Source organism: Arabidopsis thaliana (genome assembly GCF_000001735.4).
Source record: "Arabidopsis thaliana chromosome 1 sequence".
Lineage (NCBI taxonomy): Eukaryota > Viridiplantae > Streptophyta > Magnoliopsida > Brassicales > Brassicaceae > Arabidopsis > Arabidopsis thaliana.
The window spans coordinates 11,782,365-11,807,468 of NC_003070.9; the positions used below are offsets into that span (position 1 = coordinate 11,782,365).

Genomic DNA, 25,104 nt, shown 5'->3' on the forward strand with positions numbered 1-25,104 from the left:
AAGGAAATAAATATTTATGAGGAAATTTGGTAGAAGATAAGTTTTTATCTTAACTAATGATATTATTTTATATATTTTAAAAACAAACCCCCGCGGGAGTTATAGATTGCTTTAATACTAACATTAGTAATGCAAAAATACTATACTACTAGGATTTAACCTGTGGTATACCACGGGGCAAATATTTTATTTATATATAGTAATCTTAAATTTTACGGTTTTAAATTTAGTATTAAAATTATATAATTTTATATTAATATTGTAAAAAAAAATTAGTGATGATAGAATAATAAATAAAGATTTAACCCGTGTTATATCAATGCAAACCCGTCCCACTATATAACTCGTCTCATAATATTTTAATATCTTTTTATAAGGATAAATATTAATAATGTTTTATAAAGTTAAAATATATCAATAATAATATACCATTAATGCTAATAGATCCCCTTAAAAAAGAATATTAGTGTGTAGTACATTTTAGATTTGAAAAGATTTAAATGATTGTTGTGATATATTTATTTTAATTCTAAATTTTAGTAACAAAATTGATTTATATTTAGATTTGAGAAGAAATTTGTTAAAATATTAAATGCTAATGGCATTGGATGGTAAATAAATCCCAACTTGAGGATTTATTTCATAAAAGTGCTGCAAAAATGTATATGTAGATAAATCTATTTTAACATAATTTTTCTTTTATTTATATATTTAGTATTATTAATTTTATTTAAAAAAATTAAAACATAAGACAAATATGATGTGTTATTTTCCCTTACTTGTATTTTATTGTTCAAATTTTTTCTATTAATAAAGCTATTTAAAAATATTTTGACTAATTATTAGAAATAAAACTGCCAAAATATGTACATGTTTAGCATATCTATTAGTAAAAAAGTTTTTCTATTAATCAAACAATTATAGAGAAATATAATTTGACTAAAAATCCGGGTTGACACTTCCCATTTATACCCTTGATCTGAGTTTTTTGTGATAATTTCATAGATTTGTTGGTTCTGGGAAATAACTTCTAAAAAGTTGTATGTGTCATATGCTGCAAAAATCTAATCGTGAATGGTGAATTCTAAACAAAGACGTAAAATTTTAAGGAAAACATAAATCTTACCGTGAAACTTTGAGTCAGTCGAGATACCATATATATTAGAAAAATAAAAGACATATATAAAGAGAATTGTGGTTGTTAATGAGAGACACATTTCTCTTAACTCAAATCCATCTATTTCATACTAATGCCAAAATTCCAAACATCTAATCCAACTTCTCTCTCTGATCAATCTCCAAATCTTCATATGCAAATCCCCTAATCGAATGTCTTACTCACAATTGTATGTTCACCTCTCCATTATTGATTTTTTTTATTTAACATATATAGAGATTTGTTGTAATTGCACTCGAACCAAAACAATAAAACATTTGTTATTTCAAAACCCTTTTCCAAGACGAAAAAGAAAACCCATTTCCATAGCTAACCTAGTGTGAATTTTGTTTTCTCAGATTTAACCTCCTCAAACGGTGAAATGGTAGGATTAATTTATCAAAAACTTACCTATACGGGTTTTATTTCACTTATGATAAAACGATTCGGCCCATTAACCCATTTTGTTTTTCTGCTAACCCATTGGCCCATTTAGAATTAAAGAATCATCTGATTTAGTCATTTCGATGGTTTTCACTTAAACCCTAGTCTAGTCATTTCTCAGACTCTGACCTCACTGATCTCCAATGGCGAAAACCCTAGCTCGCTCCACAGCGTCACGCATCACCAAGCGCTTAATCTCCACCTCCGGAGCCACCACTCCTTCCCCTTCTTATATCCTCTCCCGTCGATCAACCCCGGTGTTCTCCCATGCCGTCGGATTCATCTCTTCCTTGAATCGTTTCACAACGATTCGAACTCGAATGGATAGGTCCGGTGGATCGTACTCTCCTCTAAAATCCGGTTCGAATTTCAGCGACCGAGCACCCACTGAGATGGCGCCGTTGTTTCCTGGCTGCGATTATGAGCATTGGTTGATTGTAATGGACAAACCTGGAGGCGAAAACGCTACTAAGCAGCAAATGATTGATTGTTATGTTCAAACCCTAGCTAAAATTATCGGCAGGTTAGGGTTTCTTTCAATTTCGTTGATTCATTAGTTAGAAGAAGCATTTAGTTATTGTAATTAATAATCTCTTGTTGTTTGTTTAATCAGTGAGGAAGAAGCTAAGAAGAAGATTTATAATGTATCGTGTGAAAGGTATTTTGGATTTGGTTGTGAGATTGATGAAGAGACATCAAACAAACTTGAAGGTATGTCTTGTTGTTGTTGTTGTTGTTGTTGTAATGTTGGCGATGTAATGGATGGTTGTTGATTATTGTGTGTGTGTTTCAGGACTTCCTGGTGTTCTCTTCATTTTACCAGACTCTTATGTTGATCAAGAGAACAAAGATTACGGAGGTGAGTTTTATGTTAATACTGTTGTTAGTGATTGCTTTAACACAGTCTATGTTTCGTAGTTCTCTGTGTGTTCTGTTTTGTGTCATAATCGATCAAGACTAAGCTTAGAACTAGAATTTTCATATATCTACTCTCAATTAAGCACAAAATCTCAGGCGTTGTTAATGTTAAGACTGTGGAGTGTGGAAGTAGAATCCGTTTCCTGCACTCAACTAGACATAAGACTCTTCTGTGTCACTTTTGTGTGTTCCATGAGTTGTTCCCTGTAGAGAAGCCAAAACATTTTGATTCCAGCCTTAAGTGTCATCTTTGACACCGATCTTTAGTCTGTTTGTTTGATAGAGAAGCTGTTTGTTTGATAGCTGAAGCTCGAGGGTCAAATCTTTAAACTAGCGTCTCTGTTTTGGTTTACTTGTTAAGTTCACTGCGTAATCAAACTCTTCTTCTAACGTATTGTGCAGCTGAGCTGTTTGTGAATGGAGAAATAGTTCAACGTCCTCCAGAGAGACAGAGAAAGATCATTGAGTTAACGACCCAGAGAACCAATGATAAACCAAAGTACCACGACAAGACCAGATATGTCCGAAGAAGAGAGAACATGCGTTGAATCCAAATCTGATATCAGACCATACAGAAGTTGTTGTTCAATGTTCATGTGTCTGCAAGCAACAGATGTTTTCTGTTTTGAGGTCTCTCTCTCCTTATGTAATGGCTTTGTAGTTTGGATTTTAGAACTTGGAATTGGCTAAAACTATTATCATTGCATATACATAATTTGGCCTTTGAACTATGGTTTTCTCGAATTATGAAAATAAAACCAAATCATTGAATTGGTGAGGCCCATTGGTGAGTATATTTAGGTAACACCGGTTATTTCCAATTATTTGACTAAACCGGGTTGAGAAGTTTAAACCGTGACTTAACCGGTTTCGTTACCTAGACTATAAATAACTCTCTTCTCCTCCACTCAACAAATTCTATTAGGGCACGCCGTACAGAGTTTACTCACTAAACAGAGGATTTTGATTCCAATCCGAATCAGCTTGAAGCAAAAATCGATCCATGGCGATTCTTTGGTGTCAACAACAAAAGGGTAAATTCTTTAACTGTTCTGAGGATTGTTTATGAGAGTATTATAAGTCACTACATTTGGTAAGCAAAGTGTTGTTTCTCAAACGAAGTGACTTATGATAATCTCATGAATGGATTTTGCAACTCTTAAAGAGAGCATAGTTCTTGTGGTGCGGCTTCTTGATATTAGGATCTAGAGCATTTTGGTAGATGGTTAATGTGATTATGGTAAGGTAGAGAAAACATTAGTTGATATGCAGCAGCTAAAGCGTGAAATGGATTCTTGGTTTTTAGTATATTATCATCTTTTTGTGTGTTTGTAATGCAGGAATTCTCAGCCTTATAGTCCCACTGTCTTCTTGTGTCATGGATTAGAGAAAGTGAAAGGGAAACAACTAAATAAATCCCAACATCTTCCACCTTACCGGCCTTGAACATTGATAGCTGTTAAAATGGAAGATGCTTTGGGATTTATTTTGTAGTCTTTCCTTCTAAATAGTGTTGTATGGTGATACAGCACACGAAAATGGTTTCAGGTTTGTGTATTACAGATGCAAATGTTTCAAGCTTCTCACATCCTACCTTATATTGGAAGGTGGAACCCTATGATTCACTATCCATTTCTATACCAAAACTTGACCAAAGAAGCTGTAACTGTGTTGATACTTGTTACAATTGAGTCTTTACTCCCACTATATGTATCTATGAAATAAGATTGCTTTCCACCGTAGATTGATCTTCTTATAGACAAAGTGATCAAACATAGTATAGGTGAGGTGAGGTAGGAAAGATATGTGTGAGACCTTATCTTGTTGTAGCTGACTTTGAATTTTCTTTATTCTCTAATGTATTGATAAGTGTGGAAGAAACATTTTTTTGATAATCGAAACAAAGTGATAGAGTACTAGAGAATCATCATTATCCAAACCAAAGCTTATACATCTCTCTAAACCTTTCTAGTTCTAACAAGCTCTTTTCTTGCTCCACAGTCATTTTTTCTCTTTGGACTAGACTTAGACTACTTATTGTATATACTTACGATAAGATTGCTTTGGTTGACTTGTTACTTATCAAAGTGTTATAATTCTCTACTTTTTGTAAGCAAGGTTGCTTTCCAAATGAAGTGACTTGTGATACTCTCTCATTTGTTGATAGGTCTTATTATGGTTCTGTTTATTTAATTAATGACAACCACTTTTTGTCAGCTCTTTTTTCAAAACTTTAACAAAATTTTGGTAGTAGTTATGTTTATCTGAATCTCGAGGTAGATAGATTTTGAGATTGAAAAAGGGTATTGGTCCATACCCTTATGGAAACAGCAGACATGCATGCAATCACAAACTTCCATTTCTTAAGTTTCTTCTCATCTCTCCACCATGCATGTGTATTATACCTCTATAAAAAACTCTATATCTACTAGAACAGAGAAGAAGCCTCCACATCTTTTGGCCTGTGCATGAGAATGGAACATATCTACAAATTCCAACATTGGCTCTTCTTCATAGGTCTTGGAGTGTTGCTGTCTCTTTCTCTGTGTAAGTTCTTGTCTAGAATTTCCCTCTTTTTCTCTCTCTTTTTCTTCTTCTTATACTATACACCAATTCCATATTTGAATATTGTCAATGTTGCAGCTGTGAAGGCCAATGACTTCGAAGGTTCCAATGATAGAAGAAGCATTGCTCTCAAGGCTAGAAGCTTCGTTTCCATAAACGAAAACCGCACCGCTCTTTCCAGAAAGCTACTACTCTCTCCCGGTAATTCATAGACACTGTTAGTGTTTGGCTTCACATGTTCTATTAACACTCTTTTATGTTTTAGGATCAATCTCTTTGTTTTTTTATGTATTAAGAACCTTAAAGACAAAATTTCAGACATTGGCGATGGGACCAACAGAATCGGACAAGATTGCTCAAAAGATGATATTGTTCTCTTTCAAGGCTCAACAAATCCACTTCCTAGTGGAGTTCCTTCATATACAGTTGAGATCTTCAACTCTTGTGTCTCGGATTGCAATATAGCAGAGATCCACGTCAGTTGTGGCTGGTTCAGCTCAGTCAGACTGGTTAACCCTCGAGTTTTCAGGCGACTCGACTACGACGATTGTCTGGTTAACGATGGTCAACCTCTTGGTCCTGGACAGTCACTCTCCTTTCAATATGCTAACAGCTTCTCTTACCCTCTCTCTGTTGCTTCAGTCTCTTGCTTCTGATTTTAGATACTATACCAAGTTTGGTCATTTCCACAAGACTCAAAAAATGAGAAGTATTTTGGTATTGTACTTCATGTAGTGGATTAGATTCTAACTTCAGGTAGCAGTTGAACAATGTTGCTAATGTTATTGTCAAGAAAGAGTTATTTAATTTAATGATAAGCCAAAACAAACCTTCATAGTGAGTACCATCCAAACAGTACAAGTTTTTTTTTTTTTTTTGGCAACCGATATTAAGTAGAACGTGCCAAATTATCCACTTTAACATTCAAATCATAAGCTTATAAAATCTTTCTAAACCACTCTTATTATTTTGTTTTAAGAATTAAAATTTATTATGATTTTTATGATATTTGAAATCATGCGAACATTATATTTTAGATTTATTTTTCACGATTGAAAAATAAATTATCAATTTATTTCGTATGAGAATTCTAAATCCTCATCAGGACCAATACTATCTAGATCCGAACCAAAAACTTCATGTTGAGTCATAGACGAAAATGTGAAGTTTGGAGTCAGTGGTAGAGGATATTCATAATCAACTCGTGTTGATTGCAATGAGGAAGCACCATGCATTTCTTGGGTCGAGCCATTGAACCAGGAAGAGGGAAAAGGTTCAAAACCATTGGACTGTGGCATTGATTGTGTAGGATCTTGAGGTTGCGATTGAGCCATCATATGAGAATGATACTTATCAAAAGGTTCTTCGAATTGGTCTCCATTAGATCCTGATGATTCTTCGAGTAAGCTTTGAAGATAAGCCATATACAATGAGACATCAGGATCCTCTTGAACCGCCATGGCACTGGGAGGAATCGAAGAGGTCCAATTTATCGGCTCTGGTCTAATATCTTGATGCTTTGGAATGTTTTGAGGTAAACGGTCACATGGTTGAGGACTCGTTAGTTGTTGAACAAGGCTTTTGAAGTCGTTCTTGTCTATGATGTAGACTTGCACTCGCGGTTGTGTTTGCGCCAGCTGAGGTACGGAGTTAGAGTCAGCGTTTAGTTGGTCGTAGTTACTCTTCCGCTTATTCACTCTCAAGTAATCATTTTGTGGTCGCTGATACATTTTTTAACAACAAGAATGTTTGTCACTCGTTCGCTAGGAAGAAAGTGTGCCAATCATTAGCTAGGAAGCTTCACGAGATAAGTAAGAATATTACACATATATACAACAGTTCTTTATTCATCATAATTCATTTTAAATTCCTGATTTTGCCCACTTTAGTTCTTGATTTATTTCAATAATAAGATGATCCAACTTTAATACAAGGATATTTGTCCTTTTAAATTTGTTTTCCATTTTTTCCATAGAAAGTAGAAAATATGTATCTACAGGTCATTGAAGAATAAAGCCCAATCGGTTTGGATTTGGGCCTGCATCTTTGTGTTGGTTCTGCAACTTTATTGGTTTTTCTAGTTTTGAATAAGTCTCCACCTTTGTAGGAGAAAGAATCGTGACATTAGTTTAGTTGCGAGAGTTTCGTAGCTTCAGTTGCTTTCTTTGTAAAGTCTATTTATTGACTAATCTGAATTCAATGCAAGTAAGAGTTTTTCAGTATCTGTTCTTGCAAATCTTTGTTTTTCCTTAAAGTGAGATTTGATAAAACAACAGTGGTATCAGAGCTTGTCACGAGCTTGGTACAAAAGAGAAACACCATGAGTGAAAAGGAGTCGGTGATCATACCAAAATTCGATGGTGATTATGAGCATTGGGCTATGCTCATGGAGAATCTGATAAGATCAAAGGAGTGGTGGGATATCATTGAGACGGGAATTCCAAGGCCGGAGAGAAACGTGATCCTCACCGGAGCGCAAAGAACAGAGTTGGCGGAGAAGACGGTGAAGGACCACAAAGTGAAGAACTATCTATTTGCATCAATAGATAAGACGATTCTCAAGACGATTCTGCAGAAGGAGACGTCGAAGGACTTGTGGGAGTCAATGAAAAGGAAATATCAAGGGAATGATAGGGTTCAAAGCGCTCAACTGCAGAGGTTACGGAGAAGCTTTGAAGTTCTTGAGATGAAGATTGGAGAAACAATCACGGGTTACTTCTCAAGAGTGATGGAAATCACTAATGATATGCGGAATCTGGGAGAAGACATGCCAGACTCCAAAGTAGTGGAGAAAATTCTGAGAACATTGGTCGAAAAATTCACATACGTTGTGTGTGCTATAGAAGAGTCTAACAACATCAAGGAGCTTACGGTGGATGGGCTTCAAAGTTCTTTAATGGTGCATGAGCAGAACTTGAGTAGACATGATGTGGAAGAGAGAGTGTTAAAAGCTGAAACTCAATGGAGACCGGATGGAGGAAGAGGCAGAGGAGGAAGTCCAAGCCGAGGAAGAGGTAGAGGGGGTTACCAAGGAAGAGGGCGTGGCTATGTGAACAGAGACACGGTAGAGTGTTTCAAGTGCCACAAGATGGGACATTACAAGGCGGAGTGTCCAAGTTGGGAGAAAGAAGCGAATTATGTTGAGATGGAGGAAGATCTGCTTCTCATGGCTCATGTAGAACAGATTGGTGATGAAGAGAAACAAATTTGGTTCTTGGACTCGGGATGCAGTAACCACATGTGCGGTACAAGAGAGTGGTTCCTCGAGTTGGATAGTGGTTTTAAGCAGAACGTGAGACTAGGAGATGATCGAAGAATGGCGGTAGAAGGAAAGGGAAAGCTGAGACTTGAAGTTGATGGAAGAATTCAAGTGATCTCAGATGTGTACTTTGTGCCAGGGTTGAAGAATAACCTCTTTAGCGTGGGTCAACTACAACAAAAAGGGTTAAGATTCATCATTGAAGGTGATGTGTGTGAAGTGTGGCACAAAACAGAGAAGAGAATGGTGATGCACTCAACGATGACAAAAAATCGCATGTTTGTGGTTTTTGCAGCTGTGAAAAAGTCAAAGGAGACTGAAGAAACAAGATGCCTTCAAGTGATCGGCAAAGCTAACAATATGTGGCACAAGAGATTTGGACATCTCAACCATCAAGGCTTGAGATCGCTAGCTGAAAAAGAGATGGTAAAAGGCTTACCAAAGTTTGATCTTGGAGAAGAAGAAGCAGTTTGCGATATATGCTTAAAGGGTAAGCAAATCCGAGAGTCAATTCCAAAGGAGAGTGCGTGGAAATCAACTCAGGTTCTGCAGCTTGTTCACACAGACATTTGTGGACCGATAAATCCTGCATCAACCAGTGGGAAAAGGTACATTTTGAACTTTATAGATGACTTTAGCCGGAAGTGTTGGACTTATTTGTTGTCGGAGAAGTCAGAAACATTTCAGTTCTTCAAGGAATTTAAGGCTGAAGTCGAAAGAGAATCAGGAAAAAAATTGGTATGTTTGCGGTCAGACAGAGGAGGAGAATATAATTCGAGGGAGTTTGACGAGTACTGCAAGGAATTTGGAATCAAGAGACAACTCACCGCAGCATATACGCCACAACAAAACGGTGTCGCAGAAAGAAAGAATCGGAGCGTGATGAACATGACGCGGTGTATGTTAATGGAGATGTCAGTGCCAAGAAAGTTCTGGCCTGAAGCTGTTCAGTATGCAGTGTATATACTGAATCGGAGTCCGTCAAAGGCTTTAAATGACATAACTCCGGAAGAGAAGTGGAGTAGCTGGAAACCATCAGTTGAGCATCTAAGAATATTTGGCAGCCTAGCATATGCTCTTGTCCCGTACCAGAAAAGAATCAAGCTTGATGAGAAAAGCATCAAATGTGTGATGTTCGGTGTAAGCAAGGAATCCAAAGCCTATCGTCTCTATGACCCTGCAACAGGAAAAATATTGATTAGTCGGGATGTTCAGTTTGACGAAGAAAGAGGCTGGGAATGGGAAGATAAGTCGCTGGAGGAAGAACTTGTGTGGGACAATTCTGATCATGAACCTGCAGGAGAAGAGGGTCCAGAAATAAACCACAACGGGCAACAAGATCAAGAGGAAACAGAAGAAGAAGAAGAAACGGTAGCAGAAACGGTTCATCAAAATCTCCCGGCTGTTGGAACAGGAGGTGTTAGACAGAGACAACAACCAGTTTGGATGAAAGATTATGTTGTTGGAAACGCCCGGGTGCTCATAACACAAGATGAAGAAGATGAAGTTCTTGCGTTGTTCATTGGACCAGATGATCCGGTTTGCTTTGAAGAAGCGGCTCAATTAGAGGTGTGGAGAAAGGCGATGGAAGCAGAGATAACCTCCATAGAAGAGAATAACACATGGGAGTTAGTTGAATTACCTGAAGAAGCAAAGGTGATTGGGCTGAAGTGGATTTTCAAGACTAAATTCAATGAGAAAGGAGAAGTTGATAAGTTTAAAGCAAGACTGGTTGCAAAGGGCTATCATCAGAGATATGGAGTGGATTTCTATGAGGTATTTGCACCAGTAGCTAAGTGGGATACTATCAGATTGATTCTTGGCTTAGCTGCAGAGAAAGGATGGAGTGTTTTTCAACTAGATGTGAAAAGTGCGTTTTTGCATGGAGACCTAAAGGAAGATGTGTTTGTTGAGCAGCCTAAGGGATTCGAAGTGGAAGAAGAATCCAGCAAGGTGTACAAATTGAAGAAGGCCTTATATGGCCTAAAACAAGCTCCAAGAGCTTGGTACAGCCGTATAGAAGAATTCTTTGGTAAAGAAGGGTTCGAAAAGTGCTACTGTGAACATACACTGTTCGTGAAGAAAGAGAGAAGTGACTTCTTGGTGGTAAGTGTGTATGTGGATGATCTTATTTACACAGGAAGCTCGATGGAGATGATTGAAGGGTTTAAAAATTCTATGATGGAGGAATTTGCTATGACTGATCTTGGAAAGATGAAGTACTTCTTGGGAGTTGAGGTCATACAAGATGAAAGAGGTATTTTCATCAACCAAAGAAAGTATGCTGCAGAAATCATTAAGAAGTATGGAATGGAGGGATGTAATTCAGTCAAGAATCCAATTGTGCCCGGACAGAAGTTAACAAAAGCTGGAGCTGGTGATGCTGTTGATCCAACTGAGTTTAAGCAACTCATTGGGAGCTTAAGGTACCTAACCACCACTCGACCAGACTTGATTTTCTCTGTAAATCTAGTTAGTAGGTACATGGAAAGTCCAAATGAGCAACACTTGTTGGCTGTGAAGAGAATCTTGAGGTACGTTCAAGGTACGTTGGATCTCGGGATTCAATATGAACGTGGTGGTGCTACAGAGTTGGTTGGCTTCGTTGATAGTGATTATGCCGGTGACGTCGATGACAGAAAGAGCACCTCTGGTTATGTGTTCATGTTAGGTGGAGGAGCTATAGCTTGGGCATCTAAGAAGCAACCAATTGTGACATTATCAACAACGGAAGCAGAGTTTGTGTCAGCTTCTTATGGTGCGTGTCAAGCGGTATGGCTCAGAAACGTTTTGGAGGAGATTGGCTGCAGACAAGAAGGAGGCACACTTGTGTTCTGTGATAACAGCTCCACCATAAAGTTGTCAAAGAATCCTGTACTACATGGAAGAAGTAAGCACATTCATGTGAGGTATCATTTTCTCAGAGAGTTGGTGAAGGAAGGAACTATTAGACTTGACTATTGTACTACTACAGACCAAGTTGCAGACATCATGACTAAGGCTGTGAAACGTGAAGTGTTTGAAGAGCTTCGGGGAAGAATGGGAGTAAGAAGAAGAGAAGAATAAACCGAAAAGTGTGTTTTCGGTTTAAGGGAGGGATTGAAGAATAAAGCCCAATCGGTTTGGATTTGGGCCTGCATCTTTGTGTTGGTTCTGCAACTTTATTGGTTTTTCTAGTTTTGAATAAGTCTCCACCTTTGTAGGAGAAAGAATCGTGACATTAGTTTAGTTGCGAGAGTTTCGTAGCTTCAGTTGCTTTCTTTGTAAAGTCTATTTATTGACTAATCTGAATTCAATGCAAGTAAGAGTTTTTCAGTATCTGTTCTTGCAAATCTTTGTTTTTCCTTAAAGTGAGATTTGATAAAACAACAGTCATTATGTATGTGTATCTTCCTATTTTCTATTTTTATTTTAATTCGAATGGAAGGTATTTTCATGGAATATATAGAAATATATGATAGTGCTAAGTATCTATTTGTTTTTAAGAAAATTTTCTATTTTTCTCTCATTTCTACATGTTCTCCTTTTTATTTTTGTACGAGTTTTTTTCTTCATTACAATCCTAGATATGTTTTAGGTACTATACAAAAAAAATTCTTGGTAAAAACATTTTCATACAAAAGAAATAAAATAGATTAAGAGATATCATGTATTATGTAGATTCATTTAACACCTTAAATTCATATTTTGTAAGATTTTTCCCATTTAATATGTCTTTTGCGTATGATATCATTGTTTAAGACAAGAATATGTTTCCATCGAACAAACTTTAACTTTCCTTTTAAGGAAATTATAACGACATGAGTAATATAATACTGATATCGAAAGTATCTTTGGTAATTGGTGATATGAATTTGTATAACGTTTTGACAAAGTAGATACCACTGACGTTAACGGTGCATTGACATACGTATCGTAGGTACAATGAAAAGTGTGGATACGTATTATATGTCGACATTGATGTTATACAGAAAATTATGATGCAATAACTATGTAATCACGCTCTCAATAAAACTTCGTTGTCCATATATAGTCATAAGACATATCTTTTTCCCGGACAATAACCAAAATATATCTGTTTTGATCAATTTTCTAATGTCGAATAAACAATCATCTCAGCTCATTTCATTGCACAAAGATGGTTTATACCTTCTAGACCTTAATGAAACCACGTCTTTGAAGCTAAACGTGCCCTTTACATTACCGGCCCAAACTGAACCAGTCTGTATTCTTTCTTGCCGTGGAGTGATATGTCTCACCCGCAAAGACAACAATGAGTTAGCTATTTGGAAACCTACTTCAACAAAATTCAAGAGAGTACCGATGATTAAACGGGGTCAAACCCAAAATCTTTTGGGATTCGGTTATGACCGGGTTTTAGATGATTACAAAATTGTGACGATTATCGACAAGAAAACCTATATCTTTACGTTCAAAGAAAGTTCTTGGAGAGAAAGCAAACTAATTCCCTCTAGTGATTGCTTCTTCAAAGAGAGGACCGGTACGGTTGTCGACAATTGTATGTATTGGATAGCAAACCGGTTCAACAAAGAAAAATTCATCTTATGCTTTGATTTCGTTAATGAAGAGTACTCAAAACTAAACGTTCCGATGATGCTATCAGGATTGGAGTTCAATTCATGGTTAGATGTTTCAAGGGGAGAACTATGTGTTATCAATCACTACCCAAGTGTAGATGACAATTTATGTGTATGTCGACGAGAAATTAGAAGCGGCAAGAAGATTGCGAGATGGGATAGCGACCCGTGGATGAATGTAGCGGGAAACGATGACGAACCCGTTGATATTAGGTTTGTATGCATAGCAAAAAACGATGAAGTCTTTGTAGTGGTGCGATGTCGTAGTAAAGAAGAAGAGGACAATGTTTTTGTGTACAATAAGGAACAAAACGAGTTCATTGAAGTTTTATTTTCTAGTCATTTGAAAGTGTTGGGATGTATGACTAAACTTATGTAACTCCTTATGAAAATATATGAAACTACTAAACACTAACTCCTTATTTTATAGCGAATTGCTCAACTTTAAGATCTTTCGTATTCTCAAAGGCACAATAAAGTAGTGTTTTAACAGCTCTGTACTGCTGTAACCTATAAGCTCCGAAAGATTGCACCTTTGATAGTAGAGAGACACTAACCTAAGAGTCAAGTGAAGAAGATGGAGCATCTTAGTAACCTCTCCATCTTTGACTAGATATTGGTATAACCCCAAACGGAGATGCATGAGGCAGAGGAATTGTGCCCGGACCGAGAATTCCAGGTTGATCCATTGATGAGAATGTATAGTTTCTTGGTGTTAGTGGTGGAGGATATTGAACTCCTGTAGACAGCAGCGGAGAAGGTGACCTAGGGGAGAGCAAATTCCGGTAAGCAGTTGGAGATTGTGGACGATATTGGGACGTTGGAGTAGGTAATATCCCTCGACCGTTGAATCGAGGAGAAGGAAGACTATTATTATGCATCTGTTGTGGCGGACCGTCGAACTTAGGAGTTGGCAAAATGGGTGTGTTTCGTGCAGAATCATTGAACCGTGGCGAATGATGATTATGCGATTGAGCTTGACCTTCCACCTGTGGCTGCTGTTGATTGTCATGAGATGGCTGCATTTGGTTTTCATTAGGTCCAGAATCTCCAAGTGAGCTTTGACGATAACGCATATACACCGAGACAGAAGACTCAGCTGTATTAGACCCAAACTGGTCTCCATGACTGATAATTGGTTGTGAACCATGTGGCAAAGGATGCATTGGAGGTCTAGCAACAAACTCATGAGTAGGTTGAGCCATTACAGGAGGAGGAACACAGGGCCGGTTTATCTGTATTTGACCCACTGGTCTAATCTTCTGCTGAGGCTTCAACAGATTCCGAGGAAGAGGCTGAGGTAAACTCTCACGCGACGGAGAATCCGTAAGCTGTTGAACAATACTTGTAAAATCATTGTTGCTCATGCTATAACCTTGTGGTTGTGGTAAAGGACTCTTCTTTATGTTCTTCCCAATCTTATTCACACCTAACTGATCATAATACCAACAAGTCCTATCCATCTCAAACAAGAGAGACTAAACTCACAAATTCTGATCTAAAACCTTAAGCTTCAAAGAGGAACAGAGTAAGTAACAGTTACAGGATCAGATATTGTCCTGTATCAGCCAAAAACTTAATCTTTAACAGCTATGAAACCTCAATTACTGAATCTAGAATACCCATTATCCACTTATGCATCTAAAACCGAATCAGTCGCATCTGAAATCGAACGCAACAATCACATTACGTCTTTATCCACTAAATTGGTCGGAGAAACAATGATAATGAGAAGAAAAGCCTTTCACCTGAAGAAAATCGAATCCACAGGATCCTAAACCCGTGATTTAGGTCAGGTCTCTCAGCAGAGCGAAAGAAAAATTGAAGACAAAGCCCTAATTTTCATCAATGGATGGAGTTTTAGTGAAATGGTCAAAAACAAAGAAAAATGAGAAATGGGGTGAGAGAGGCTCGAACTCTCGACCTCAGGATCACTCAGTAGCTATGAGACCTACGCGCTAGCCAACTGCGCCACCACCCCATTTTGTTAGCTTAATTCAGATATAACTAATGAAACCTAAAATGTTCCTACAAGGTCTCGGTCATATGTTCTGTCTGGGAGAAAGGTACCTCCTTTCATCAATCTATAGTCAGAACAAAGAACAATCTCTCTCTTTCTCGTTCATAAATCTCCAAAACCACTCGAGCAAGAAGAGAACCGAGTCGGGCAATCGCAAATTTAGTTTCTTTGTTCACTGAAGCTTCAAAGGTATGACCTTTATTGATTTTGTTTTTTTTGGATTTCTCTTCTCGTAAATCAATCACTGAGATTGGTAATATATGGGTTTTAGCCTCTTAACCTAATCATCGAATTAATCATTCAGGTTCTTTGAGTATCGAACTTCTCTGTTTTCTCAACTTGAAAGCAAAGCAAAATAACATTTTTAGTTGTATCGATTAGCTAATTTTGATTCTTTGGAAGTCTTACATTTCTGGTTGATTGCTATTAACGAATCTCTAATTTGGTCCTCCTCTAGTTGCAAAATTACATTTGTGTGTGTTTTGTGTCTTCAGCTTTTGAATTAAGAAGCTTCTAGGGTTTTATAGAGCTTTAGATTCTTTCCTTTAAATGCATTACCTTATAATAGAATTTGGTTTGTTTTATCAGTGTTTTGAGTAATTGGAATTGAAGGAAAGATGAGCAATGGTGGTTTGAGCATTGATGAGAAAGAAGGGTTGATAGACAAAGATGAAGTCATGATCCGTCGAATGAAGAACAGAGAAAGACAACGTAGGTATCGAGCCAGGAAACGGATGCGGGAAGAAGAAGCGGGTAACGATGATAATCTTTCGTTTGAGACAATGGGAAAACAAGAAGAAGAAGAAGAAGAAGACGAGGGACTAGAGTTTAATGGACCTAGTGGTTATGTTGAGAACTTTGTGCGGCGGGTTTATTGCGATAGAAATTGGAAAAAAGAAGCTAGAAGAGCTCATTTGATTATGAACAAGGCTCAAGATAGTTCTTGTGAGTCGGTTAAACGGAAGATAAGGCCGCATCGTCGAGATTGGAAAGCTGAAGCTAGAAAGAAGAAAACTTGATTCTTGAGGATTGGTCAGGTTGCTAGAGGATCTTGCGAGGTGATCGAGGAAGAGAATGCACAAACAAAGCAGATTTCAGATTCAATAATCTCTTCAAGATTTCTATTTTTGTAGATATTGGAAATGATCAAGACAAAAGCAAGTGATTTGCTTTTTCTTGTCTGTGACTCTGTCTGTGTATTCGAAGATCCATGTAGTATTATACTAAGGTTTATGTGTGTTGTGTCTTATTGATTAGACAAGAGGAAACATTATCACACTGACTTAAGAAAACTGTGCATATGGTCTCCCTCTCGACTTAACTTACTTAAGATTTGTCTCTCTTCCTAAGTTTGATGTGTTAGGAGAGACATTTTTGACCATATGTACAAAATCAGTGATCATGACCATTAGTCTCTTATTTTAGACCATTTATACTCGATTTCTTTTTCTTTTTTATCATATGAAATTGTGTAGAAATATTAACTTTTTCAGTAACTAACTCATATTACTCATATCAATATATACAAGTTTACTCATTGAGGAGATACAACAATAAAACGATACAGACTCAAACATAGAGCAAAAGAAGAAACTTGTCGCTCTATTTTAAGATTTTTTTCTTACAAAACTAAAATCTACAAAATTACTGAAGCCACTAAAACGAATTAATTATGATTTGACCCCATAACTTTCTAAACTTCCCAAAACACACCCTTTTAACCGATTTTTGAAATCAAACTTGCTCTGAGCTGTTCTTGCGTATAGATCCTAAAACCCATCTTCACCGTCGCTTGTTGAATCATCAAATCGTTAACCACCGACATACTCGCGTGATTCACTTCCAACTCCAAATCCATCAACGCCGACATCAACCTCGCCGCCGGATGATTCCTCTTACTAGATTCAACTCTAATCATTGCGTCCCAACCAATTATCTTCACTTCAATCTCCATCCCCACCGGTTTAATCGAAGAACACGAAGACGACATATCTCCTCCACTAGCACTCGCTTTTCTTCCGGCGAGCTCGAGTTTCACTTCCTCGAGCTGGTTCTTGATTTGGAGTTTCTCTGACTCTGTTTTGACTACTTTGGATTTAAGCTCGTTGATGTAAGCGATTGCGTCACCGAGTAACGAAGCTTTATCCATTTTTGAAACGTTTGGTACAACCGCTCGTAACGCGTAGAATCTTTGGTTTAGTTTCTCGCGTCTTTGTCTCTCTGCTTCGACGTGGTTTAGTGGCTCTTCTCTACCGTTTGCTGGCTTTCTTCCTCGTTTCTTTGGACGTTTCTCTACTGCTACTTCTTTCACGACGGAAGCTTCTAGATCGGAGTGATCTGATTCTCCGGCGGTTTTATCTCCGAATGATAGAACTTTATCTTCGTTCAAAACCATCGACCTCTTTCTTTTGTTTTCGAATTGTGTTTGACCCGAATAAGAACTTGGATCCGGGTTTCCGGAGCTTCGTTTACCTTCATCGCCGAAGTTTAATATCTCGCCGGATCTTGGTTTCACTAAAGTAGAACTTGACGTCGAAAAATTAAGTTCTCGGGAGAAAGTGTTATTGAATTTCGGATTCTGGGTCTGAGAATGAACCGGACTCGGAGTCGGATCCAGATTCGGGTTTTCGGTTATTGTGCTTGAGCTACCGTTCTCAAACTGAATAGACTTTGAAAAAAGCTGGGAGCTAGAACTTGGAGCTCCGTTACCCGGTTCGTTAGATCCAGGTGTTCCAATCGGGTCATTAATCCACATAGACGGGTCGTTCTCACCTTGATCCGGGTCAAGATTCCAATTAAGACCCGATAAATCTCCAGCTCCGCCGTCGAAATTGAAAAGAATTCGAACCTTGTTAATAAGGTCCGAACTCTGTCGGATCGGCTCCGTTGACCCGACTTCCACAACTCCGTTCGCCGAAGGAATACACGCAATAGTATGCATCCCAAACACTCCTCCTTGCTTAGCCCGTTCACAACCCGACCCGGATAATTGATCTGACCCGGAAACCCAAACCGCGTTACCCGTTGCAAACGCTTTACCAGCTAATCCCGCACCGCAAGCGAAGCTCTGCGTCATCGAAACCAAGAAAAACCATTCCGTATCCGTCACCTCCTCATCAACAGCGTCATCCGACGGAGCAACACCACCGGAGATCAACGAGTTAAGCTCTCTCAACACTTTTTTCCTGTACTCCTGATCCGCCGGAGTAGAAAACGGCGGCGAACTCGATCTCCGTCTCGGGTTTGCTTTATCTTCTTCACCTTTGTAATAACCATCTCCCCATCCGAGCACGGAGGCGCCGGAGAAATCATACGACGGTTGCCAGAATATAGCGTAGGTCCAACCTTCGTGTGTTCCTTCAATCAAAGCTTGTAAACGTTGCTGAAGAGTCTCTTGATTAAATCCCGCCTGTGCCGGAATCTCCATCGCCGGCGTCGGAGTTGTTTCAGTCGTCGCCGTCGTGGTTGTCGTCGACGCCGGAGGCCATAAAGTTGAGATATCGGAAGAGCTCATGAAAGCTTCCATCATAGAAGCGTTGTCGTCGGTGGTCCAAAGATTCATCGTTGGTTGTAGCCGGTAATCAGTCATTCCATAAACCGGTGACCGGTAAAAAAAAACACGTTTTTAATGAGAGAGAGAGAGATAGGAGAAAGTCTTCGTAGTGGAGAAAAATGGAGAGCGTCTGCGATTATTATATGTGTAACTGATCTTGAGGGTGAATGTGTAAATTTGTTGTTAGGGATATTACGTGGCGAGATTTCATTGGGAAACGTGGATGGTTGTAAGAGAGAGAGAAGCTTCGATGAACTCACATCCCGATTTAACCCCATCGACTGTTGGATCGACGCGGTAAGAATTAAGACCGGAAGTGAGTGAGATCGTACGGCTGTTTGGTCGCACGTGTATCACACGCTCTTTAATGATTGACTTAGATTTTAACTGATTGTTTCTTTTGTACCAAAGAGTGAACTGTGAGCTCAGTGGAAAAACACTTTACTATAACTTTTCACCTATTTTTTCGATTTATATTTGTCGTTTTGTCAACTTTTAGAATATATTTTTTATAACAGATTAATTACTTATTTTATAATGTTATTTTAAAATATTAAAAATCAAAATTTAAGATTTGTAATCTCAATTATCAAATACTGTGTCTTAGCTTAATTAATTTTGAGATTTGCATATCTATATAACGTGAGTCGTTGCTAATAATTCACTAAAGCAAAAATTTGTGTTTGTCTTAATATGTTAAATTGCAAGAGAGTGAAATGCAAGTGAGAATCTCTATCTCCAAAAACGATTCTTGTCTGCTTAACTAATTAATTTGTTGACGACTAAATAAACTAATAATTTATTAATTTGACCAAACGCTATTATTAGCATATGCTTTAAGAAAGGAAGAACTCCTTTATAATATTTTTAGTTACATTCACATTTCACGATAAACACATGCTAACAACGTTATATTGTTTGTTTAATTTACAATATTAAAATTTTATTTTTAAAGTTCGAACAATAATTCAAGGATTAGGTCATTAGGTGAGTATGAGTGAATAACATAAATCATTTGGCATCTTTTCCTCCATGCATAAATTTATCACAATAATTTAGCATGCCACCAATATGGTCCCATTACTCCTAACCCTTACCTAAAAACCAAAAATAAAACAAAAAGAATTAAGATAAAATAGTATATATATATATATATATATATACTTCTAAAATTCTATCTTGCGAAGACAAATTCTTACTAACAAAACACTAAACTTATGTTATTGTGTTCTTGTAGATTTACGTTGTCTTGTGATAAACTCAATGATATGTCTTTATACGTTCAGATTAATGATACTCCGGTTGATTTTTCTTATTAAAACCATATTAAACTAAAGAGTATTTTACCAACAATAAATAGTAAAATAATTTTGGGATCTAGTATACCATTTTTTGTAAATAACAACCAAAATAACTTTTGAATATAATTTTCTGAGACATCTGTATTGGGTGAACTCGTCAATGAACGATTCAACAAACAGAAAACAACCAAACCATTGTCTGGTGGTTGTGAGTCGACTTTTGAACATGTTTACTATAAGAAAATTATGAGAAGATGTTACACTAAGTTTTGGCTAGGTGATTCGTGATATCATATTTCATGTCGACTTTGGGGGTGACGCCACTAGAAAACAACAATATCCCACTAAGTAATGAATAATTAGTGGGATAAATATAGAGATTTCCCCCCTTACTTCGAGAAATGAGATAACAAAGATGACAGTTTTCTTGTTATGTTGTTATGTTGAGCTTAGAATGGGGATGATGGAGTGTTCTGACTTCTTAGAGAAAATGGTTGAAATTTTTTAAGTAGAGAGTCGGGTTGATTAAATGAAGATCTTACTATCACCTTGTTGAAAGAGAGGGACATTAGTCGGGATTCGGGAACAATGTGGAACGTAAGATATAAATTTCCCATATGTTATTTCCTAACTGCATGAAATAAAAATATATCTGTTACCTGATCCAAATTTGTATGTGACCAATTCGAGTTATTCTTAGATTTAGAGAAATAGAGAATCATCAATTGGTGTACACTTTCGATAGATCGTCGAACATGATATAATGATCTTGATTGATTTGGCATGCTCGAATAGCTTATACAATGTGTTACATATGTTAGGTTAATAAGTGACTAGGATGACCTTGTAGAAGCGCCTCAATCTATGTATCTTTTGTTGATTGAGTTCCTAAGTAGCAATAATTTATTCATAATTATAATAACATATGTTCATATATATACATATGTATATAAATTTACATACAATTTTGGATTCGCTTACTTTTTAGGAAGGGTCTTTTCAATGATTTTGAAACATGCAGACACAAATACACGATCATATAGACTTGAAATTTTTCTACATGTGAATGTGTAATAATATATTTTTCCTGATATTAGTTGTATTTTCTTTCTTTTTTCCTTTTAAAAAATGAATCTGGAAATTAATTACATGGTTAAAGTAATACTAGCTTGAAATGAAGATTAAGTGCAGAAGGAGGAATCCCACTAGTCACGCCAAAAACATATTTAATCCTTTTTTAATTTGTAATGTTTATCTTCAATTAGCTGTCCATCGCATTGTTTATCTTAAAGTTTAGGTTACATCAAAATCAGATACTATATATTTTAATAGTAACTGTTTCTCGTGAGTATTATTATATAGTAAACTAGATTTTAACCTGCGGTATACCGCGGAAACAATTTATTTTTTAAATTAATATATATATAAGTTTATAAATTGTATCTATGTATAAAATATTTTTATTGTATAGTTTACAATTTTTATTAAGTAACGTTCTGTCAAACCCGTCATGCCAACCCGTCCTCTAAAAAAAAGTCATTTATTTTATTAATGTTGATCTTATTTATGATATGTTTATGAATTATTGTCTAAATATTTTGTAATTTTGTAGTAATTAAATGTTATCAAATATCTCTACGGTTTGATAATTATAATCATGCAGAAAAGAAATATCAAAAATGATAATTTTGTAGTAATTAAATGATATTAAATATTTTAGAAGTTTTATTTTAGTAATTAATCGTGTAGTTAAGGTAGAGAGATTTTGGAAAGATTGTTAAATGTCAAATATTTAATTAGAAAATTTTCTTTCTAATTATCAAAAACAATTATTAAATATCAGTGGCAGCCGATGTAAATAAATCTCAACTCCACAATTTATTTCACAAAATGGGTGCAAAAATGTATATATAGATGATAATAGTAAAATAACAGTGAATCCGTCGTGACATTACCTATTCATAACTTAAAAAGATTTTCTGTTAATCAGTGATTTTGTTTAAGCATCAAATCAAAAGACACATCAATTTGCTTAAATTATAATCGAGATAAAATTGGTGATAATGATATTGAATTATACTAATATAAAAGAAATTAATATAATCAATCATATTGGACGGCAGGTGGGACACTTCATAAGATTAATTTTAACAATTCACATGGACCACGTGCATTACTATGCTTTCGATCTTCTTTGTTTCCTTTCAAGATTTGATTCCTTTTAAGTTCTAGAAATAAGAATCTACAGAAATGTCATCTATACATCGTAAACATTATCTCGATAGTAAAAATTCAGCTTAGAAATGTAAATAATTGTTAATGCATCATTCGTATCAATATCGACGATTACAAAGACATAAGTCAGTGATTCAGTTAGGAATCTTACGATATTACCATGCTTCTCTCTATTCAAGAAATACCATCCTATTTGTAACAGATTTATTAATTCTTCTACATATATCTGAGCTTCACTCGTAAGCTCGATCACTCGTTTACATGTCTCATACCGAAGATAACAATTTATTAAATATTATACTACCTTTTTTTTTGCAGATTCAACTTTTTCAATATATAATATTACTTTTTCTAGATAAAGAAAACGGTATTAAATATGATCTGATTTCTAACTTTTATCATTTTAATTTGTCGACAACTTTTACCACTATTGGAAACTACAAAGGAATCCATTCGATTCTAAATCAAGGGTATTTACAAGTAGTTGCCTACTTGCCTTTAGTATCAGAAGTATAAAAAGGCTTCAAAATGTCTTGTTTCTTGCGCAAATATTTAAATCAAAGATTCTTGGTGCTTCGAGATGGTTTATGGAATAGTTTAGTTAGAGCATCTTCAACACATCCCTATTTTTGGCCTTAAACTTTATTTTTGTCTCTATTTTACTCCAATTCATCTCTATTTTCACCTCTATTATAGAATTCTCTATTTTTTTCTCTATATATAAAGACAAAAAATAGGGATCTCTATTTTTTCTCCTATTTTTCTTTATAACAAATAGAAATCTTTATTTTTGAATAACCATTGGAGTGAAAATAGAGATCCCTATTTTTTTCTATATTTAGAGAAAATAATAGAGACAACCATTAGAGATGGTCTTACACATTGTTTGTAATAAAATCTTGATACTCGATTAAAAAAAAAATTGTTATTAAGTTTGTTTATGTATCTGTTTTATTAGCTCATCATTCAGCTTTTTCTTCTTCTTTTTTATTTGCTCTATCGCAAAAACCTATTCACTAATAGATTTTAAAACAAAAGATTTCTCGAGACTAGCTCGACTCTCTAATGGAGATTGATGAGTGAACTCGTAAAGTACAGACTCAAATATTAAAATCATCAATTTCTTTTAGAATTTTGGGGACCATTTATTTTCTTTTATAATGATGGTTTTACTCTTAGTCCAATACTAACGACCACCAAATTAGTATATTTTTACTAAAAAATATTAATAAGGTTATATTTTAATAATCTTTTAAATAATTATTTTAAAACAATCTCCTTATTATTAAAAGGAAAGTACAAATTAAAAAATAGACAAATTTGGCTTCAATTTCAATTTTAATTTTGGATTTTGTACATAGACATTAAAGGTAACTAGGATTTAACCCGCGGTTTACCGCGGGCAATCGGTTTATTTAGTTCTTATACTAAATATTGAAATAAATAATATAAATTTTTTAATCAAACATAACTAAATAATAATTAGGATTTTTTTATTGTTATTTAATGATAAGAGGAATGTGTTTAAATTTTTTTTGGTTGTTATTTACTTATTTTTGTTGAACAGTTTAGATTGAAGAGAATTAATTTTATTGAACGGTTTAGCTTGAATCGGATCATATAAAGTTTAAGAGATTGTTAAGACCAAATTACCTTTAATAATTTTGAATAGCAAAGAAGAAAATCCAAAATTGAAATCAAAATTGAGGCCAAATTAGACAAATTTTCAATTTGTACCTCCTTTTTAATAATAAGAGGATGATTTGGTCAACTCAATCTATTTAAGCTTATAGGATCCACGTTATTAATTTCGGGTGGGTTAAAAGTAATGATCTCTTAATCACGGATTCAAATACATAATCGGGTTTAGCATCCAAAGTAGACAATCTTAACCGTTCAACAATATCGATATCTCTACTTCATTTTGGTATCTAAATATGAGTATATTCCATCCCAAAAAGAACTATAATCACAAAAAATATTTCAAAAGCACTTATAATCGCAAAAAGAATTACACCACTTTTACTATTTTACATTTTTGTTACTACTTTACTTATATTTAAATTACATACACATTTACTAATTAATACACATATTTAAACACATTAAAACACATTATTCTAATCACTAAATAACAATCAACCAATAAAAATCTCAATCATTATTTATAAAAATTTAAAATAAAAGAAATATTTTATAAATTTACAATATAAAAATATAATCAAAATACTTAATTAAAAAACATATAAAACTGAGGCCCCCGGTAAACCGCGGGTTAAATCCTAGTTATTACAGTAAAAGAGATAACAATTTCTTTTCTAATTCGGATAAATTTTTCATTGTACCAGCATAAGTTTATGTATGTTTTCAAATAGAATTCTATAATTTTCACTGTTTAAAAATCGTGAGCCAATAGAAAACAAGATTCAATTGGTTTTTGGGTGAAGTTTAGTTTAAAATTTCAATCTCAATACCGTATTTGGAAGTATAAGACCTTTATGACACTTTCAATTTGGTAAATAGATAAATTCTGATACACAGATGTTGGGAGATAAGTTATGTTGACCAGTGTCTCACTAGGCTAATATATCTCATAATGAGGTTAAGGTCAAATTTGAGTCCATTGGAGAACTTCAGGAGTTGATATACATTTAAAAAGGTGGTTAGATAAAGAAGCACATTATTCATGCTGCGATTACAAAAAATAGGTGGTCCACACGTTTATGAGCTTCGTCAGCTAAACTTTTCCCATCAAAAAAAAAAATCATTTTTAGGTCAAAATCAAGCACTTTTTTATTTTTTTAAAGCAGAAATTTTAAAAAAAAACAGCAAATTTTCAAAATTATGAAGTTTCAAATTCACTAGTAAAATCAAATAAAAATAAAATAATTATGTAACACTTGAGATTAAATTCTTTTATCAATTTGATACTTTGCCATATCATTAAAAAAAAGAAAAAAAAAAGTGTATGGTAAGCAATGTGTTGTCGTCTACTGAGGGTACTATTACGGCGGCCCATAAAGAAAACGACTGCGAATTTGTTTTTATTGTTTTT

General features: G+C 35.4%; 7 protein-coding genes, 3 non-coding genes and 1 pseudogene across 15 annotated transcripts; 7 read left to right on the top strand and 4 right to left on the bottom strand.

Moving 5' to 3' along the window:
- Positions 1 to 1,178: 1,178 nt before the first annotated feature.
- AT1G32580 (plastid developmental protein DAG) lies at positions 1,179 to 3,340 on the top strand. Its single transcript, NM_102993.4, has 4 exons — positions 1,179 to 2,123; positions 2,214 to 2,311; positions 2,394 to 2,459; positions 2,921 to 3,340. The coding sequence occupies exons 1-4, from the start codon at positions 1,744 to 1,746 to the stop codon at positions 3,064 to 3,066; spliced, it is 690 nt and encodes a 229-aa protein (NP_174536.1). The 5' UTR covers positions 1,179 to 1,743; the 3' UTR covers positions 3,067 to 3,340.
- A 101-nt stretch (positions 3,341 to 3,441) lies between these two features.
- AT1G32583 (tapetum determinant protein) lies at positions 3,442 to 5,922 on the top strand (the record flags this gene model as incomplete). Of its 2 annotated transcripts, NM_001036051.4 has the most annotated exons (4): positions 3,442 to 3,552; positions 3,859 to 5,065; positions 5,162 to 5,284; positions 5,402 to 5,922. In NM_001036051.4, 3 exons carry the CDS (start codon positions 4,987 to 4,989, stop codon positions 5,737 to 5,739), a joined length of 540 nt encoding a protein of 179 aa, NP_001031128.1. In that variant the 3' UTR covers positions 5,740 to 5,922. The 2 variants fall into 2 exon arrangements, with proteins under 2 accessions (NP_001031128.1, NP_001322889.1); NM_001333013.1 differs by lacking the exon at positions 3,442 to 3,552 and having other exon boundaries at positions 4,987 to 5,065.
- On the top strand, positions 3,572 to 3,673 carry MIR400. Its single transcript, NR_139815.1, has one exon. It is a non-coding gene; the product is annotated as a microRNA ath-MIR400 precursor (primary transcript).
- On the top strand, positions 3,928 to 4,007 carry MIR5654. Its single transcript, NR_139113.1, has one exon. It is a non-coding gene; the product is annotated as a microRNA ath-MIR5654 precursor (primary transcript).
- A 228-nt stretch (positions 5,923 to 6,150) lies between the features above and the next one.
- On the bottom strand, positions 6,151 to 6,813 carry AT1G32585 (VQ motif-containing protein-like protein; the record flags this gene model as incomplete). The annotated part of the gene is made up of 1 exon (NM_148502.1): positions 6,151 to 6,813. The coding sequence occupies one exon, from the start codon at positions 6,811 to 6,813 to the stop codon at positions 6,151 to 6,153; it is 663 nt and encodes a 220-aa protein (NP_683343.1).
- A 590-nt stretch (positions 6,814 to 7,403) lies between these two features.
- Positions 7,404 to 11,408, top strand: AT1G32590 (annotated as a pseudogene; the record flags this gene model as incomplete). Its single annotated transcript has 1 exon — positions 7,404 to 11,408.
- Positions 11,409 to 12,437: 1,029 nt separating this feature from the next.
- AT1G32600 (F-box associated ubiquitination effector family protein) lies at positions 12,438 to 13,319 on the top strand (the record flags this gene model as incomplete). Its single annotated transcript, NM_102995.1, has 1 exon — positions 12,438 to 13,319. The coding sequence occupies one exon, from the start codon at positions 12,438 to 12,440 to the stop codon at positions 13,317 to 13,319; it is 882 nt and encodes a 293-aa protein (NP_174538.1).
- AT1G32610 (hydroxyproline-rich glycoprotein family protein) lies at positions 13,245 to 14,857 on the bottom strand. Of its 3 annotated transcripts, none has more exons than NM_001036052.2 (2): positions 14,689 to 14,857; positions 13,335 to 14,602 (listed from the first exon to the last, which is right to left on the bottom strand). In NM_001036052.2, exon 2 carries the CDS (start codon positions 14,401 to 14,403, stop codon positions 13,528 to 13,530), a length of 876 nt encoding a protein of 291 aa, NP_001031129.1. In that variant the 5' UTR covers positions 14,404 to 14,602; positions 14,689 to 14,857; the 3' UTR covers positions 13,335 to 13,527. The 3 variants fall into 3 exon arrangements, with proteins under 3 accessions (NP_174539.1, NP_001031129.1, NP_001322551.1); NM_001333014.1 differs by having other exon boundaries at positions 13,335 to 14,369; positions 14,689 to 14,776; NM_102996.3 differs by having other exon boundaries at positions 13,245 to 14,777.
- On the bottom strand, positions 14,837 to 14,921 carry AT1G32620. The gene is given in 2 exon segments: positions 14,837 to 14,873; positions 14,884 to 14,921. It is a non-coding gene; the product is annotated as a tRNA-Met (tRNA).
- Positions 14,922 to 14,965: 44 nt separating this feature from the next.
- On the top strand, positions 14,966 to 18,995 carry AT1G32630 (FAM50A-like protein). 2 transcript variants are annotated; one of them, NM_102997.4, is made up of 2 exons: positions 14,966 to 15,149; positions 15,549 to 18,995. In NM_102997.4, the coding sequence occupies exon 2, from the start codon at positions 15,578 to 15,580 to the stop codon at positions 15,977 to 15,979; it is 402 nt and encodes a 133-aa protein (NP_174540.1). In that variant the 5' UTR covers positions 14,966 to 15,149; positions 15,549 to 15,577; the 3' UTR covers positions 15,980 to 18,995. The 2 variants fall into 2 exon arrangements, with proteins under 2 accessions (NP_174540.1, NP_001322452.1); NM_001333015.1 differs by having other exon boundaries at positions 14,971 to 15,149; positions 15,573 to 16,312.
- MYC2 (Basic helix-loop-helix (bHLH) DNA-binding family protein) lies at positions 15,755 to 19,043 on the bottom strand. The gene has a single exon (NM_102998.4). It carries the CDS (start codon positions 18,547 to 18,549, stop codon positions 16,678 to 16,680), a length of 1,872 nt encoding a protein of 623 aa, NP_174541.1. The 5' UTR covers positions 18,550 to 19,043; the 3' UTR covers positions 15,755 to 16,677.
- Between the last annotated feature and the right edge of the window lie 6,061 nt (positions 19,044 to 25,104).